The sequence below is a fragment of the Onychomys torridus genome, chromosome 23 (assembly GCF_903995425.1).
Source record: "Onychomys torridus chromosome 23, mOncTor1.1, whole genome shotgun sequence".
Taxonomy (NCBI): Eukaryota; Metazoa; Chordata; class Mammalia; order Rodentia; family Cricetidae; genus Onychomys; species Onychomys torridus.
Window position 1 is genome coordinate 55669662 of NC_050465.1, and position 15821 is coordinate 55685482.

The following is a 15821-nucleotide window of genomic DNA, read 5'->3' on the forward strand; positions in this document are numbered from 1 at the left end:
CGAAAGATGTGCTAAGTATTCTTCTAATTCAGGCTGGATCTAAGGCATGTCATAGGGAGCAGAAAGTGAGGTATCAGGATGTGTAGGACACTAGCAGATAGCTATGAAACATGTCATGTGGGAAGAAGTATGGCATGGCACGTCACACCCCATCAGCGATAAGAGATAAGAACAGTTCTGTGGTCTGATGACAGCATTGGTGTGTCCCAGTGAGAAACTATGTATCCCAGTGTGTCTGTGTCTCTGAAAGGAAACATGAGTGAGGTCATCGTTAAAAAAAGCTAAGGGACTAGGCTTTGAGAATAGATAGGTCCAGGGTCCACTCTCAGACTGGCCTCTTGCTGGTGGAGTAACACATATAAAGCCAATGTCTTTGGCTGTGAAATAGGATAATGTCTCAGAAGTGTTTTGATAATACAAATCACTTAGTGTTGACACAGACAATGCAGTTATTTTCTTCATTTGAAAGAATGTAAAACCTAAGTAACAGTACATATCCTTCAAATATATGGCGAAAAGCCACAAAGACTACACATGTGGTGACCTGGCTGAGGTGGCAAGCTTCTGCACTTGTGGTCAGAGGCTCTCATGTAGATGAATTAGCATTATTGGTCTGAATTTGACTTCCCTGTGGAAGCCCTAGAAATACCTGTGGAAAACTTTCAAAGGCCATGAAATTTCTGTTCAAGCAGGTAGGGGCTTGGAATTAATGACTAGGGAAACAGACTTGAATGCATCTGCACTGCTACCCCAGACGGGTGATCTCACAAGTGCATAGATTTAATAACAAAGAGGAGTTAAACACATCCAATTTTGCAGATAAGAATATCTTTTCTGGTTGCATTTTTTTGGCATCTTAACCATCCAATGGCATGCTTTAATACTTTCTAAGGTCATTAGCACAGTCATAGATATAAGCCTTGGCCATTGTTAAATATGGAAATATAGAAAACTGAATTACAACATTCACCAGGAAAAGGTTTTGCTGTCATGTTAGTAAGAAATATTGTTTATTTCTGGCTTTTAAGACATGAATAAGCTTTTGTCTTTTGGAGGAGAAAATCTTAAGTTGATCACTTTGATTTATATTCTTATTAATTATGCTATTATTATTATTATTATTATTATTATTATTTATTATAAGGTGTAAAAAAAGAGAATGGTCAGAGAAATGTGAAGTTATCAAGTCTTTAAAATGCAAATATTAAAAACAAGAGAGGAAATAATTAGCACAGTGTCTGGTTCTCTAGCCCAGACTTTTAAGATAGTAAACCTCTTTCAGTGTTCATAAAAACATTAACATTAGAAACAATCACCCTTGCAAGCAAGCCATTAGTTCTGTAGCTGTAGATAGAAAATGTCTCTTTACCAACAGAAACTGGTATCTAAGCATGAATTCTCGGCACTGAGAATTCTTCACGGGCTTCTAAAGCCTGCTTTTCATAAGGCACCTGAGACAATACAAGAACAGTCAGCTTTTCATCTGATGCTCTCAGGATGCTTTCTTTAGAATTCAAAAGCAGAAGTCTACTTGTTTAAAAACTGGCAAATGTAGACAAGAAAGCATACTTCTGAATTCATTCAGAAGAGGTAAATGTTAACCTGTGTTTGCTCACACAGTGGGGATTTGCTCCTAACAGCTCTAAACCTTTGTGTGTGCCTGCGTGTGCCCACCCAACTGTCTCCATGTGATTCCTTGGTAATGACATTCTATATACTCAAAGGTGACATTTTCTGATTCTGTTGCAACATGCTGTATTTTGTCATACTGGGGTGATTGACTTCTATTGATAGATTATTTATGCTCTGATATCTACCATGTATTTTCAAGAGGTTGGATGAATGTATATTTTTCCATTGAAACATTCTTTCTGATTTTTTTTCATTCAAGTTCAGAAATGAGGACACATGCCAGGTGACCAATGCCTTTAATCCTAGCACTTGGAAGGCGGAGGGAGGCAGAGCTCTGTGAATTCAAGACCATCTTAGTTTACATAGTGATTTCCAGGACAGTCAGAGTTACATAGTAACATCCTGTCTCAAAAAAAAAAAAAAAAAAAAAAAAAGGCTACAAATCTTATAATTCAGTTTAGGCTTTTGTTCCATAGAAATTATTTCTGGATGCTTACTATCTGATATTCATTTTCTATCCCAAGCATAAAAATAAGTTTGCAAGGTAAGAGGGCTCATTTTTTTTTTTTTTTTTTTGAGCTGAGGATCGAACCCAGGGCCTTGTGCTCGCTAGGCAAGCGCTCTACCGCTGAGCTAAATCCCCAACCCCAAGAGGGCTCATTTTTACATAAAGAAAACTTCCCGAAACTCGTCCTCTTTGGGGCCATGGCTTCCTTTCACATTTCAAATCAAGGCATGGACTTATAGATAGCATCCATCCTCCTCTGGGAATAATGCTGTGGATCCATGACTGCATCTGCTGTATTCTGCTTCATTTTTCTGATGGGCTTTGTGATGCTGCCTTTATTTCAGCAAGATGAAAATACGATACCTTGTGCTGGGGAGTCCAGAGTGCTCAGCAGATGTTTAACAAACTTCTGGAGGGTGCTGAATCCTTCATCAGTTTGAACATGTGGGTGAACCTTCTGCACTACCAGTAGCACCCTAATGAGGAGAGGAACAGACTAAAGCAGACTGTGTTGTGGGACTTACAGACAGAAACAAAAGGTTATTCAAGGAGAAAATGGCTACAGTATAGAAAATGATTCCTATAAAAGACAAGATGCTGCTTTTCTAAGTTAATTACTTCATTTTCCATGCATGCACAAATTCCCCCAACACTGTTCTTGAACCAGAACAGAGAACTTTATGTTTTCAGAATTGTAAAGACTTGTACTCAAGGACCTTGCAGTGAAGAAGCAAAGATCTTGTCAGGTGTTTGGTTTTGGGTTTTCCTGTTAAGAATTATAAACAAGTGGTTAAGATAAAGCAACCAACACTGAAATGAAGCCTTTTTTTTCTTAATTAGAGGAAAAAAAATTAAATACTAGAAACTACTTTTGTTAGAAGTCAAGCCTGGATCTAGCTTGAGGAATAATTATTACATGAGCATGTCATATATATGAATATTTTGCTAAAGAAATGATAATGGTTTTTTTTTAAAAAATCAGAAATCGTGCTAATTAAGTCTGTATATTCTGTCCCCTAAGTGGCCCACAGGCACTACTTCAAGTGCAGCTCAAAATTAATCTCAAAACACCAAGCACTGGCTTTCTATAAGTTATTCTATAAGTTATTCTTTGAGTTATGTAAGCAATAAGGCAGAGAGTCCACACTGGGCACAGACAAACAGCTCTTCATTTTTGCTTGAGTTTGTTCTTGTTGCCAAGGAACAACTAATTACTCAAGAAATGTACTTTGGTCCCTTTATGATCATTAATGCATTTCAAAAGGAGATATGGCTATTGTATGATGATGTCGGAATCTCACAAATATTGTGATTTTGATACCAACAATCAGAGAGAGCTGAGTCAGCATTTTAACTTGAGCGAGCGGAAAGTGCCTTTACCCTGGAGTCACCTTGCTTTGAGTATTCACCAAAACAACACACCTGCCTACCATTTGCCATTGAAGAGTTGATACAGCACCAATTAGCCACTAGTTCCTCTTTATCAAGTACCTTATTGGTAAGCTGAAAGCCTTCTCCAGCACTTGATCATGTATGTGGGTACAAAGGTCCAGAACATTCTACAATATTTTTGGAATCTTTAACAATTTTTAACTAAGATCAGTTTAGTCTTAGTCCCTTAGATATGAATGAAAGCTAAATTGTAAATATCTCTTAGGTAATTTCTATTTCTAGTATAATATATAAACATGCATATGAGTATGGATGCATGTTTATATAGTATACATAATGCAAATATACATAGCTTATGTGTTCATGTATTTTTAAAATTTGGTTCTGCAATGCTTCCATGAAGCTAATTTGATATGCCTTACCTTGCAGATGGATACAGTTTAAAAAGTTCAATAACTCACCAAGGCTATCTGGTTAGTAATAAGCAGAGCTGGCCTGGCTAATTTCAAAGTCTGTATGAGATCTCTAGCATAGAAACGACATCAATATGGTGATGGGGAGGAAGTTAAAATTCATGCACGAAAACCACAGACACTGCCGACTGATTCCCCCAGGAGTGCTTAGAATGTTCCGTCATAGGAGTTTGGCTGTATTTGTGTTCTTCCGCCTTTCCTGGCAACGTTTGGGCAGCTTCATGCTTGCTCCAAGGCCCTTGTTGCTTGCATGGGGGTTCAGTAGTATAATTCTAGTCTGCCAAGAATCTCCTGCTTCTTAATCTTTGAGTTGTCTCTAAACTCTGGTCACCATGGACACCGGATGAACGGGCTTCATGTTATAGATTTCAGCTAACTTACTGCACCCAATCTCGCTACGTGGTCTAACACACCTGACCTACTGTTTCAAATTGCAAGAATGAACACTTGGCCATATCGTGACAACCAGCATCATTGCTAAATGCTGTTATTAGTAAACCAATTGCTCGTCAGCAGACTAAATTCATTTCTCTCAAATTCAAACACTAGGTGATACCGGCTCACATCCTCGCTGAAATACTTTGAATCAAGATATATTTATTTTATACTGTAGATTTCCCCCGCCCATCATTTATCATATGAAATGCAAATTATTCAAAACAAGTCACTTTCTACATAAAGAAAGATTTTCTGAAAGTTTTATGACTCGTATCCCAGCAACACCGTTTCCTTGTGAAAGCTGGGAACCATGTATGGCCTTTCATATACCCTTCTGAGATGGCTCATTTCTGCTAATTATTGCTGTAATCTTCACAGCCTGATCTGATTTTGAAGATTATTACTGTACAGATTACAACTCAAAAAATAGAGGTAAAAGAAGGAGATGAGGTTCCTAACAGGCCACTGGTCCCTTTAATTTATGCAACAAAGAGTAATGAGGCACTGAGACAATGATGAAAAATTTGGTGAAAATTTTGAGAGAATTGTGGCTTTTAATGACATTGTCAATTTAGTAATAATAATAATAAAGATTTTGCTTTAAAATGGTATCCCAATAAAAAAAATCTGAGATATTTAATTTTAAATTTTCTAATAATCACATTTCAAAAAGCTAGGAGAAACAAAATTAATTTTAATGCAGACTTCTATTTAACTGAAAACACAAAATTTCATCACTTGCATATTGTCTTCAAAAGGTATTTCTTCTATACTGATGATCATGTGTATAGTGGGGTGTGTGTGTAAGGGACAAAGAGAGGGGACCTGTGTGTGAGTTTGCAATTGCACGTGTCCACACATGTAGAGATGGGGATCAGAAGAAGATATTAAGGTATCTTCCTCTGTCACCTCTACCTTACTGCACTGAAACAAGATGTGTTAGCAAACTGAGCTCAGCCAGGCTGACTCCTGGAGTCCTCTTCTCTCCTCCCCCAGTGATGGGATCCCAGGTATACACAGCCATGTCAAGATGTTTACGTTGGGGATTTGAACTCAGATCATTATTCTGGCATAGCAAGTGTTCTTTCCCACTGAGCCATCTCTGTAAACTTGAAAACAATGATTTTTTTTAACAGAATAATTTAGTGTAAAGATGAATTAAAATTTTTCTAATAAAATTAAAGGGCGATCAGCTCTAAGACGTGACCTACTGGCCACATAGAGCTGTTGAAACGTAAAGTATCGGTATTCTCTTTTTAAGATTTATTTTTAATTATGTGTGTGAAAGGGCAAGTGTACATTAGTGAATGTTTCCCTGAAGACCAGAGGAAGGTGTTGGATCCTCTGGAACTGGAGTTATAAGTAGTTGTGAACTACTTGAGGGGGTTCTGGGAACTAAACTCGGGTCCTCTGTAAGAGCAGTATGTGCTCTTCACCTCTGAGCTGTATCCCCAGCCCCAAACTATTGGCATTCTTAATTAAGATGCTTTACACTATGTTTCAATTTCATTAAACTTACAGAATTTTGAAAAAGCAAAATCACACATTCAAGATGTTCCCAACGTATTTAAAAGTTTGCGAATGACTAAATTAAGCACAAGTTTTCAATTCTTTAATTAAGGCTGAGCTGTCCATTCCTCTGTCACCTTACCACATGCCAAGTATTCAAACACTCGCCCCATCATGATATCCTATTAGAAATAGCAAATCTATAAATTGATAGACATTTACCAGATCACTGAAGAAACAATGTTGTTTAATTGGATAAAAGTCAAAGGCCACTCTCTTGTAAAAGCAATGAACAGATTGGGAGGAGAAATTTACAAACTATATATCTCGTTAAAGACCTACCTCCAAAATATATGAGTAAGTCCTACTGTGAAGTATTGAAAGTTAAAAGTGGCCAGGGACTTGAAAAGATGTTTCCCTCAAGAGGACACATGGACAAATGTGTATTGAATAAATGAAAGGCAAGTAGTGTTGGCAAGGATAGAGAGAAAGCAAAGCCCTGTCACACTGTTTTTAGGAACCCTAAATGGTACAGCACGCTCTATGGAAAAATGCAGTGGAGGAGCCTCAAAATATTAATCATAGAACTACCATATGATGGAGCGAGCCTTCTTCTGAGACCTTATCCAAAGGCACGAAAACCAGTAATGCGTATTCTAGTGTCCACTTTCAGTACTCTCTATATTTACCAAATGAAAATGGTGTCAATGAGCATTGATATGGGAGATGAGCCCTTATTATGTAGCATGGGCTGGTCTTGAACTCACCACCTTCCTACCTCAGCTTCTCAAGCAGTGCTTTTTAACATCTAGATTCCATTGACAGTGTCGTTTTGAATTTTTCCATGACAGTGTGTGACTGACTCCAGAATTTATTTTTACTGGATTTCAAATACATTAATAAACTATTTTGCTCACTCATTCTTGGTATAGGTATTTGGTTTCCCTTCACCTTTTAGTTTTTACAAATAAACATTGAGATTAAGGCATATATAAACAGGCCTCCATTTTACTGAGAAACTATCTAAGAGCAAAACTAGTGTTGTTCTTCATTGGAAGATGTGGTGTCAAGTTGGCACACACTGGAGTTCTCTGAAGGGAGGGAACCTCAATTGAGAAAAGGCATCCATGAGATCTGGCTGTTGGCAAGCCTGCGAGGCATTTTCTCAATTAGTGATCAATGGGGGAGGGCCCAGCACACTGTGGGTGGGGCCATTCCCTGGGCTGGTGGTCATAGCTTCTATAAGAAAGCAGGCTGAGAAAGCCATGGGCAACAGGCCAGTAAGCAGCACCCTTTCACGGCCTCTGCATGAGCTCCTGCCTCCAGGTTCCTGCCCTGATTGAGTTCCTGTCCTGACTTCCTTTAATGATGAACAGTGCTGTGGAAGCATAAGCTGAATAAACTCTTTCCTCCCCAACTTGCTTTTGGTCACAATGTTTCATTGCAGCAGTGGAAACCCTAACTATGACACCATCTGTTGGTGTAGAAAGACCGTTTAAGAGGGAAGTCAACCCCATTCAGGTGGCTAAAGCAAACTTTAACCAGCAGTTTTGTATTGAACGGTACAAAGCAAACCCCACCAAGACATTTTATTCTGAGTTAGCTCAGTGACATGTGCATAGAGCTCAGGTTGTCCCCAAATCATCCTGTGTCACTGATTCAAATAGGTTCTACTCCGTTCCTCATTCTTGGAAACCCTAGGACACACAACGATGTGTAGTTTTGAGGTGAGCTTTCCTCTTACTACTCCTGGATGCCTGTGGACCTCAATGAGTAAACACAATGTGTCTTTCTTCTTTACTCAACTGACACATTCCCCTCCATAGATCATATCCATGAGTAGATGCTCACGGACCGTTTTCCCAGTGTTTAAATGACCTACCTGACAGTAATTCTCACAGGAACTACTTTTAGAGACTTCTTTGTGAACAATTGCATTCCATTTAACATGTCATTAACTTACTTGTTTGCCTTTCGAAGAACGCCAAACAGAGCGCTCAATGAGATGTCATTCTGAAACACGTCTGGAAAACTGGACAGAAGTTGCCACACTTCTCTTCGCTGCTGCACTTGGGAGAAAAAGGATAGCACCTGGGCAAGTCCCTGGAACACTCTCTTCTGGTTGTCAGGGTCGTGCGACATCTTCAGAAGCCAAACCACAGAGAAAGAAATGACACTTTAACATTTGTAGTCGTGTGGTTTACTGTTTTTGAAAATATTTTTTTAACCATATTTTTCACATTCATGGGTTTTTCCCCCCAAATCTTCACTCAGTTTGAAGTCATCTCTTCCTTGGAAAAACTGCAAACATCTCTCAACATCATCGACTTTGTTCCCCCCCACCTAGAGTTCCAGATATTAGCATATTTAAATGATATTGATATAAAATATTTTAAGTTAGATATTCAGAAATTAAATTAACTGTCTAAAACCAAAATAATTTCTGAAAGTTTTTCTTTTTATGTTATTTTATTAGTTCTTTGGGAATTTAATACAACTTGTTTTGATCATAATCAGCTCTCACAATACTTCCCACATCCACTACCCCTTCCCTGTCTACCCAACTTTGTGTCTTCTTTTTTTTTTTCACCCATCAAGTCCAATTTGTGTTGCCCAAATATTCTCAGATGTGTGGCCTTTCCCCTGGAGTGTGTCAACTTATCAAGATCCCTACTCTTAAAGAAAACTGATTTTCCTTCTCCCAGCATCCATCAGTTGTCAATACTTCTAGACTAAGGGGGAGACTTCATGTCCTCCTTGCCTCTCCATGCTGGGATTTGATCTGGCTTGAGCTTACATAACTCACATGCATGGTGCCATAATCACTACAAAATCATATGCACAGCTTCCTTTCCGTGTCCAGACGACCCTAAGTAATTTTTTTTTTAATTTTCCTTCTTACAATTCCTGGGAGATGCAGGCATATTGCCCCCATATCTTGTACTAGGATATCTTTTTTTGGGGGGTGGAGATCCCTTAAAACTAACATATGTAGAAAAATAATGGCAATATATTATAGATATATTCATGGCACAAGTAGAAATATTCACCAAAGTGCTTACTCTTAGATTTATATGTGGTAGAATAAAATGTTCCCAGATTCCGCCCCAAATCAATAGACATCAGTTTTAATGGATTGTTAACTGTGAGTGAATCTGTCTGATGACCATACTCTGAGCTATCAACAAAACTAGGGCTTTTGAATCACATGATCTAGCTAGTTCTTTCAGAAGTATTTCTTCATTATGTTCTCACCCAGAGCAATTCTCTCTATAACCCATTCATGCTAGTCAAGTTGATCCTTCTATTTGTCTTTTTGAGTGATTTTGGTTGATTTTGATTTGATTGATTTTTGAACAGTATATTTTTGGACACTCGGGCTACTCTACTTGAGGAAGATGTTTTCCCCTGGTACTGGGGATTTCAGGAAAGCATTCTATCACTGAAATACATCTCCAACCATCATACAGATTCAAGGATGGTAAGAGCTTCACACTACAATTTAAGAGAGTGTAACGCTGTCCTTAACCTGGCTCTTTTGGAAAACAGATTACTAAATAGACTTTAAAAAAATTAAAAGTTACTTTCCATATAATTTAGAGAATCAATGGGAAATGTTAAAGTAGGCATGTTTTATTTATTCCTGTCTTTAAATTTTGTGAGTGATCTGAATTTTTAAAAATTTCATTGCATGTAGGTTTCATTAAATTTAGATATTGGTCTCTTGTTTTTGTTTTTGTTTTTTTTCTTCATCATTTAAGATTAGCTTTGCTAGTGGTCATGGGTACTTTTATCAGAATAGCATTGGTTCCAACGGTAAAATTGAGAGACAGGGAAAAGTGATTTCATCAAAAGTTAACAAGTGAAGTTTGATGTCATGAGAAAAATTAAAAGATATTAGCCATTTTTCTAACTTCTGACAAGAGTATGGTTCTTCTAGTTTAATTATTAAACTTGCATTCTCTCCTACATAATCATACTCCCAGTTCTCAGGGAAAACACTCTTTATTCATCATGGAGGCAAGCTATATTTTATCTGAGGTGTATGTCCATTAATCATACGAAGTATTTCATATTCAACATCAAATCATTTCAATCCTGCACATTTCAATGATAAATAACTGCCACTTAACATTAAACACTGTGTGTAAATGTTTATGTGGGAGGAAATTATGCTAAAGGTCTACAAATATTCCAGTCACTATTTCCCAGTCCAAGGGAGCTACAGACTTGCTCAATAATTCATAATGAGTCAGGTTGGGGACCCAAAATGGAAGCATAAGATTTTTGGAGATAAATATATGTATAATTTTCACTTACCTGAGAGACCTGATATTTTAGTTCCTGGAGAGAAGACTCTAAAATTGTCATGTTGGAAAGGCAAAATTTGTTAAACACATTTTTCCCTAGAGTGAGCCACGAGAAGGCGTAGTCTGCAGTGTATCCTGGGTAGCTATCACACAGCTCTCTGCGTATCTCCTCTGAAGTTGAATTTTGCTTCAGCAGCTAAAAGTATGTGGGAGGGTAGAGAAGTGATATTAGAAAAGATAAATAGGAAGAGATTTCATCTTCCAGGTAACTGGCCTATTTTCACAACAGGTATTTTTAAAGTTCTGCTTTTCAAAGAAACAATGAAAATAACAATAAGATAAGCCAATTTCCCTATGTGGAGTTGTGGAGGGAGAGTACATATGAAAATGTAAATCCTTGTCATGGTTTTGATGTAAATGGCTCACATTTGATTTGTATCAACAAATCGGCTTATCTCTGACCAGAGGACCTAAAGATGCCAAATGGCTTCTGACAAAAATCTTTCTGAATAAAAATCAGATTCATTTTTCCTGGGCCTTAAGCAGCAGAGGCTCGGGTGCTTTACCTCTGTGTGGTTTCTTGTAAAATTGGTCATAACCATTGGAAGACCTCAAAAAACAGAAGGTCCTACTTTTGGACCAATTGTGCTTACTTCCAAAAATGGAGAGATGGATTGTGTTCCTTTCAGTCTCATGTACAGAAAGATTAAAAAATGGGGGGATATGAAAATGCTTTTTTTAAATAGGTAAGTCAAGATAATTACAGCAAGCAGTAGTGGGAAGTAATTTTCATAATGGAATCATTCTAACTGGTCAATGTATTCCATAGTACAGATGCATTGCAGATGAAACATTCCTTCAGTCATAATATTGATCACTATAATAGTTTATGTATTTACAATGTTAACTACATTTAATTATAATACTCAAGGGGTTTCTTCCAGTAGCTAACTCATATAACTCTATGAGGTAGAGGCCAACTTTATTCTCCCTTAAGTTTACATCACAAAATTTATACTCTGCTTTCCAACAACTCAACTACTAAGGATAATGAAGAAGACAGGATCCACCTATCCAGGAGGCACTGTAAATGCTACGTTTTCTGGTCATTCATCCACAGCTCTGATCTAATGTTACACATAAGCTCACTTCGAAGTGATTTCTCTACTCATTCCTGCAAGGGTTGCAGAAAGCAGTGAAGAGAAAGAAAGGAATCAGGGAGAATGCTGACACAGGCAATCAATATGTCACCCCAATTCTTCAATCCCCACCTTGCTCTGCCTACTCTAAAAATATGTATCCATATATACCAAATTCACCCGGGGCTTATATCTCTGGAATATGTGACTTTGTGCTGCCTTACAAAATTCTAAAATCCCATTCTATGTGAAAAAGAGAATTTGGGAGTTCCAAGAGAGTAAAGTGGCAACTATGAGAACAGTGTTTCTAGTCTATGCATTAAAGAAATTGTCTGATCCAATGCAAACTCTTGCCAGGAAACAAGAAGTAGAATGGACTATACCAGATTTTCCTTGTGTGCACACAGACTCTATGAAGGGAGGATTTTGACTGGAATTAACTGGAAATGCTGAGGAACTTCCAGGCCACCAAGGAGACCCTGGAAACCTCAAAAGTGATAGAATATCAACGTTCAGTGTCTAGATTATACAGAGTAAGAAAGACTTCTATCACCAACAAAACAGGCAGAGTTGGCATTGTCTTGTTGATTGTGGTATCTTTTTGTGGTATCCATTTTGGGGCCATCTTTTTTGTTTATTTATATGACTTGCCTTAATAAGACATGAATCAGTTCCATAAGATGTCTCTGTTGGACACAATGGCAACCAAAGGGTCAGTAATAAGCTCACAGTAAGCAGTAGTAGCTAGGTTTACTGGAATGGGGATCAATGTCAGAGGCATATCTTATGATTCAGAATGAAGAAAAGTCTGCTACATCGACAAAATGTGTGTGAGAGAGACAGGGAAAGGGAAAGGAGATGAGGAGGAAGAAGCAGGATGATGGAAGTCAGCCATATTTAAACCATGATAGCTTGACCATATGAGCTAGAGTGGCTGAAAGATAGTAAGAAACAGAGAGTGTAGTTAATAACAGAGTAACTGTTGTTCTTTAAAGTTGTCCAAATCTAATATCTATATACACGTACAAACATAATACATACATATATATACACACACAAGCACAGAGAGGGGGAGAGAGAGAGAGAGAGAGAGAGAGAGAGAGAGAGAGAGCGCTTACAGGCTGTCAGCTCACAACTCTTATAAAATTATTATCTTTCAATCAGAAGAATCATAAAGTAGATGATCTCTGTGAAACAGAAAACTCCATAGATAAGCTCTCTAAAATATGTTAAGGAAAAAGATTTTCATACTCAAGAGAGAGATTTCCATAACTCTAATTTTTCCAAAGGTATTAGTGTGGATAAGGCATCAAACACAAAGAGTGTTATAGCTCCGTTTTTGTTTTTTTATTTTCTTGATTCATAAAATTGAAGATCACATAAAGTACTACATTATTTTTTAGTAAGTGAAGACCATAAGTTCAATTAAGGGACGTACCAGGGCAGTAAACAAATGTCCAAGACTTAAGGGATTTGCAATGTCTTAAAATGAAACTATGATTGAAAAGTGCCCAAGAAAAGAACCTGCCTGAGATAGTATTTAAATTGGAAATGTACTGCAAACCCCTTCCTGTTTGGGAGATCCCTCAATCAATGTGAAACATATTTGTTCAAATTCTTCATTATCTGTCCGACACAAATCGAAAGGAAGTTACCTTTTCCAAATCAAGGATGTGTGTGAGTACTTGGCTGCCATTGAAAATGTCTGTGCCCATTCCTTCTGAATCAGAGCTTGGTCTAGGAGGTAATGTGACTAAGACAGAAGAAAGGACGTATTAGAATTTTAAATGTACATGTACACACACGCTTGCAAATGGGCACAGTTACATAGGATTTCATAGCTGTGTTCTGTAACCTCATGTGCCCCACAGCAAGAATATGCTCATATATGTCTATCCCATGAACATTTTATGCTGGCAAAATGGCAGGCATTATAGGCTTTTCTTTCCACATAAAATTGTCATGGCTTTAGTCTGCTCTTCTTTTTCTGTTCCCAATCATTTTGATGCCATTTGCATTCAGTCCAGTTTCTGTCATTAAACTTCATCGCCAGTATTATTGCCCAATAAACAGAATCATTTCTGTGCAGGCTTAGAGGATTGAGGTACCCTGACCAGCTCCATAGATCCATCATCTCCAAGCATCTGTTCCAAGGTGCACATCTGGTGATAATGGTCTTCCTTTTTAATTACCCAATTGGGATGCTGAAACCTGCTTAGGATCATAAATCCCCCCTCCCCAAAGTGGTTTCTGAATGATATTTTAGATCAAATAAATGGGATGAAGCGATTAGTTTAGACTACAGCATTTTCTAATTAAGAAGTTCCCAAAGTGGCCTTGTCTAAAACTACTTATAATGTGGTAGAGGTTTCTGAGTACCGATTATTAATTGACTAGGAGTATAGATTCATATCTATACCATTGACAGCAAGTATGTTGATTTTTATAAATTATTAGGCACAAGTGTTTGTTATTCTCATGACAGCAAATCTCAACATTTAAAGATACCAATAATGTATTTCAGTAGGGCCTTTATTTTAGTGCCTATAGGGCTGAAGAATTTACCATCTGATTCCTCTAGACTCAAGCAATCTATTTATGAGATTACTAGCCAGGAGGAGAAGCATAATCTATAGCTACTGAGCAAAGCAGAGCTTACTGAACTGTGAGACTGTGAGCTCATTTCTGCTCTGCCTTGACAAGATAGTCACAGATAACTCATAATAGCATTAACTCCTAGAACACTGTCCAGCATGTTCCTATGACATCAACCCTGCACTTCACTTACCATCATAGTTTTAAATATTCAAATATTCACATTTTATTTAATTCCTAATATACATATACATTTATTAAATTTAAATATAATTTAAAATTTTTAAATATTTAAAGAGATATGCTCCTTCTTTTCCCCAAAGGAGCAATCAAATCCCAACAGACAAGGAACTTAAGCTTACTGGGCTTCATAATCTTCACCTGTTAAATGGAAAGTTTGGACAAATCTCTGAAATACTTGCCAATAATTTTTGTTACTGGAAATTCTGTCCACCCCAGTTCCATTTATCATGCAGGTGAAGTCCAGACTCAATTCTGGGATGTGGTGTAATTCCCAACATCTACACTTTTCTTCCTATGGAGCATTTTAGTAAGAACTTAATTGCTAATCATTCTGAAGAACTTTGCATAATTATACTGCCATACACAGGCAGCCACGGGGATTCCTGGCCTCCCTTATGGGCAATCTAAGCATTCCATCTTTATTTGAGAATCTGATGTATAAACCTTCTAAAGATTATCTTTTTGCTGACTGTTCCAAAGGTCTATTCTAAGCCTTATGGGAGAGAGCTGGCTTACCCAGTGATGTGTGACTTCTTTCTGGAACTTGGGTGCTCTGGAGTGATAAATTGCTGTCTCTCTCCGGGTTGGATGACTTTTTCGGAATTTCACTAGAGGAAGAAAAAGTAAGAACTCTCTAACTTTGTCCATATTAATTTCAGTTAAACAAAGCAATGTACTGTGCAGCAGGTACAGGGGCTCCAAGGACTTGCAAAGTTTTCACCTCTTTCCTCAGATATGAAAGGATGGGTTCGCCTAACCAATGCACCAGTGAGTGCATAGGGTTTCCTGCCAGGGAAACTTTTGTTCAGTGATGATGGACTAGATGAGATTTTAAAGTTTTTATTATTTTAATCCTGTAAAAGGAACTTACTTGAATAAAGCACTGTAAGCAAACACTGACAGTACTTATGGCATTCTTTTCCTATTGAAAAGCTGGCAGATCGTAAGTATGGGAGTTTTGTTTTGAAGATAGAAAACAAGGCTTGATTGTTTGTCAGCCATTAATAAAAAAAAAAAAGTTTCCTGCATTTAACTGTGGATGGCATTTTGATTCTTATAGCTACAGTCATGGAAAAAAAAAAAAGAATAAACATTTAATAAGATCTAGCAGGTGCCAGGAACACACTGTGATTGATGCCATTATAGGTGACCAGGTACAAAGGGGTAACATTAAGCCACATTTCTAATTCTACCATCTAATAAAATGTGACAATGTAGAGACAAAAGTATTGTGGAGCCCAGGGATCCCATGCCATATAACCACACTAGCTTTTGGAAGAAAATATTGTTGAATTTTCCCAAATTTAGTAAGCATCGTTTTAAATGCATTCCCTATATTGATGTCTAGTACTGACATGCAAAAATAACAACAGCAACAAAAACATGTATCTTCCACCTTTTCAGTAGTGAGGATTGAGCTTAGGGCTTCACACATGCCTGTAGGAGCCACCTTGGTTTCCTAGTGACTGTACCCAGCAGGACTGCATAAGAGGTTGATTGCACTTGACTGCAACTAGCAAGGGGGAGGTCTTTTGTTCCACCTGTTGGCATTGTTCTAGATAGATCTTTGGAATAAAGTTCT

The 15821-nt window shown here is 37.6% G+C and overlaps 1 protein-coding gene across 1 annotated transcript in view; it reads right to left on the reverse strand.

The window, feature by feature from the left end:
* Positions 1–15821, reverse strand: part of Abca12 (ATP binding cassette subfamily A member 12) — a 167874-nt gene that overhangs the window by 90447 nt on the left and 61606 nt on the right. The window contains exons 4-8 of the mRNA XM_036172750.1: positions 14756–14847; positions 13057–13154; positions 10273–10458; positions 7916–8094; positions 2504–2616 (exon numbers count right to left, since the gene is read on the reverse strand). Of these exons, the coding sequence (XP_036028643.1) occupies positions 2504–2616; positions 7916–8094; positions 10273–10458; positions 13057–13154; positions 14756–14847 (668 nt within the window). The remainder of the gene's footprint in view (positions 1–2503; positions 2617–7915; positions 8095–10272; positions 10459–13056; positions 13155–14755; positions 14848–15821) is intronic.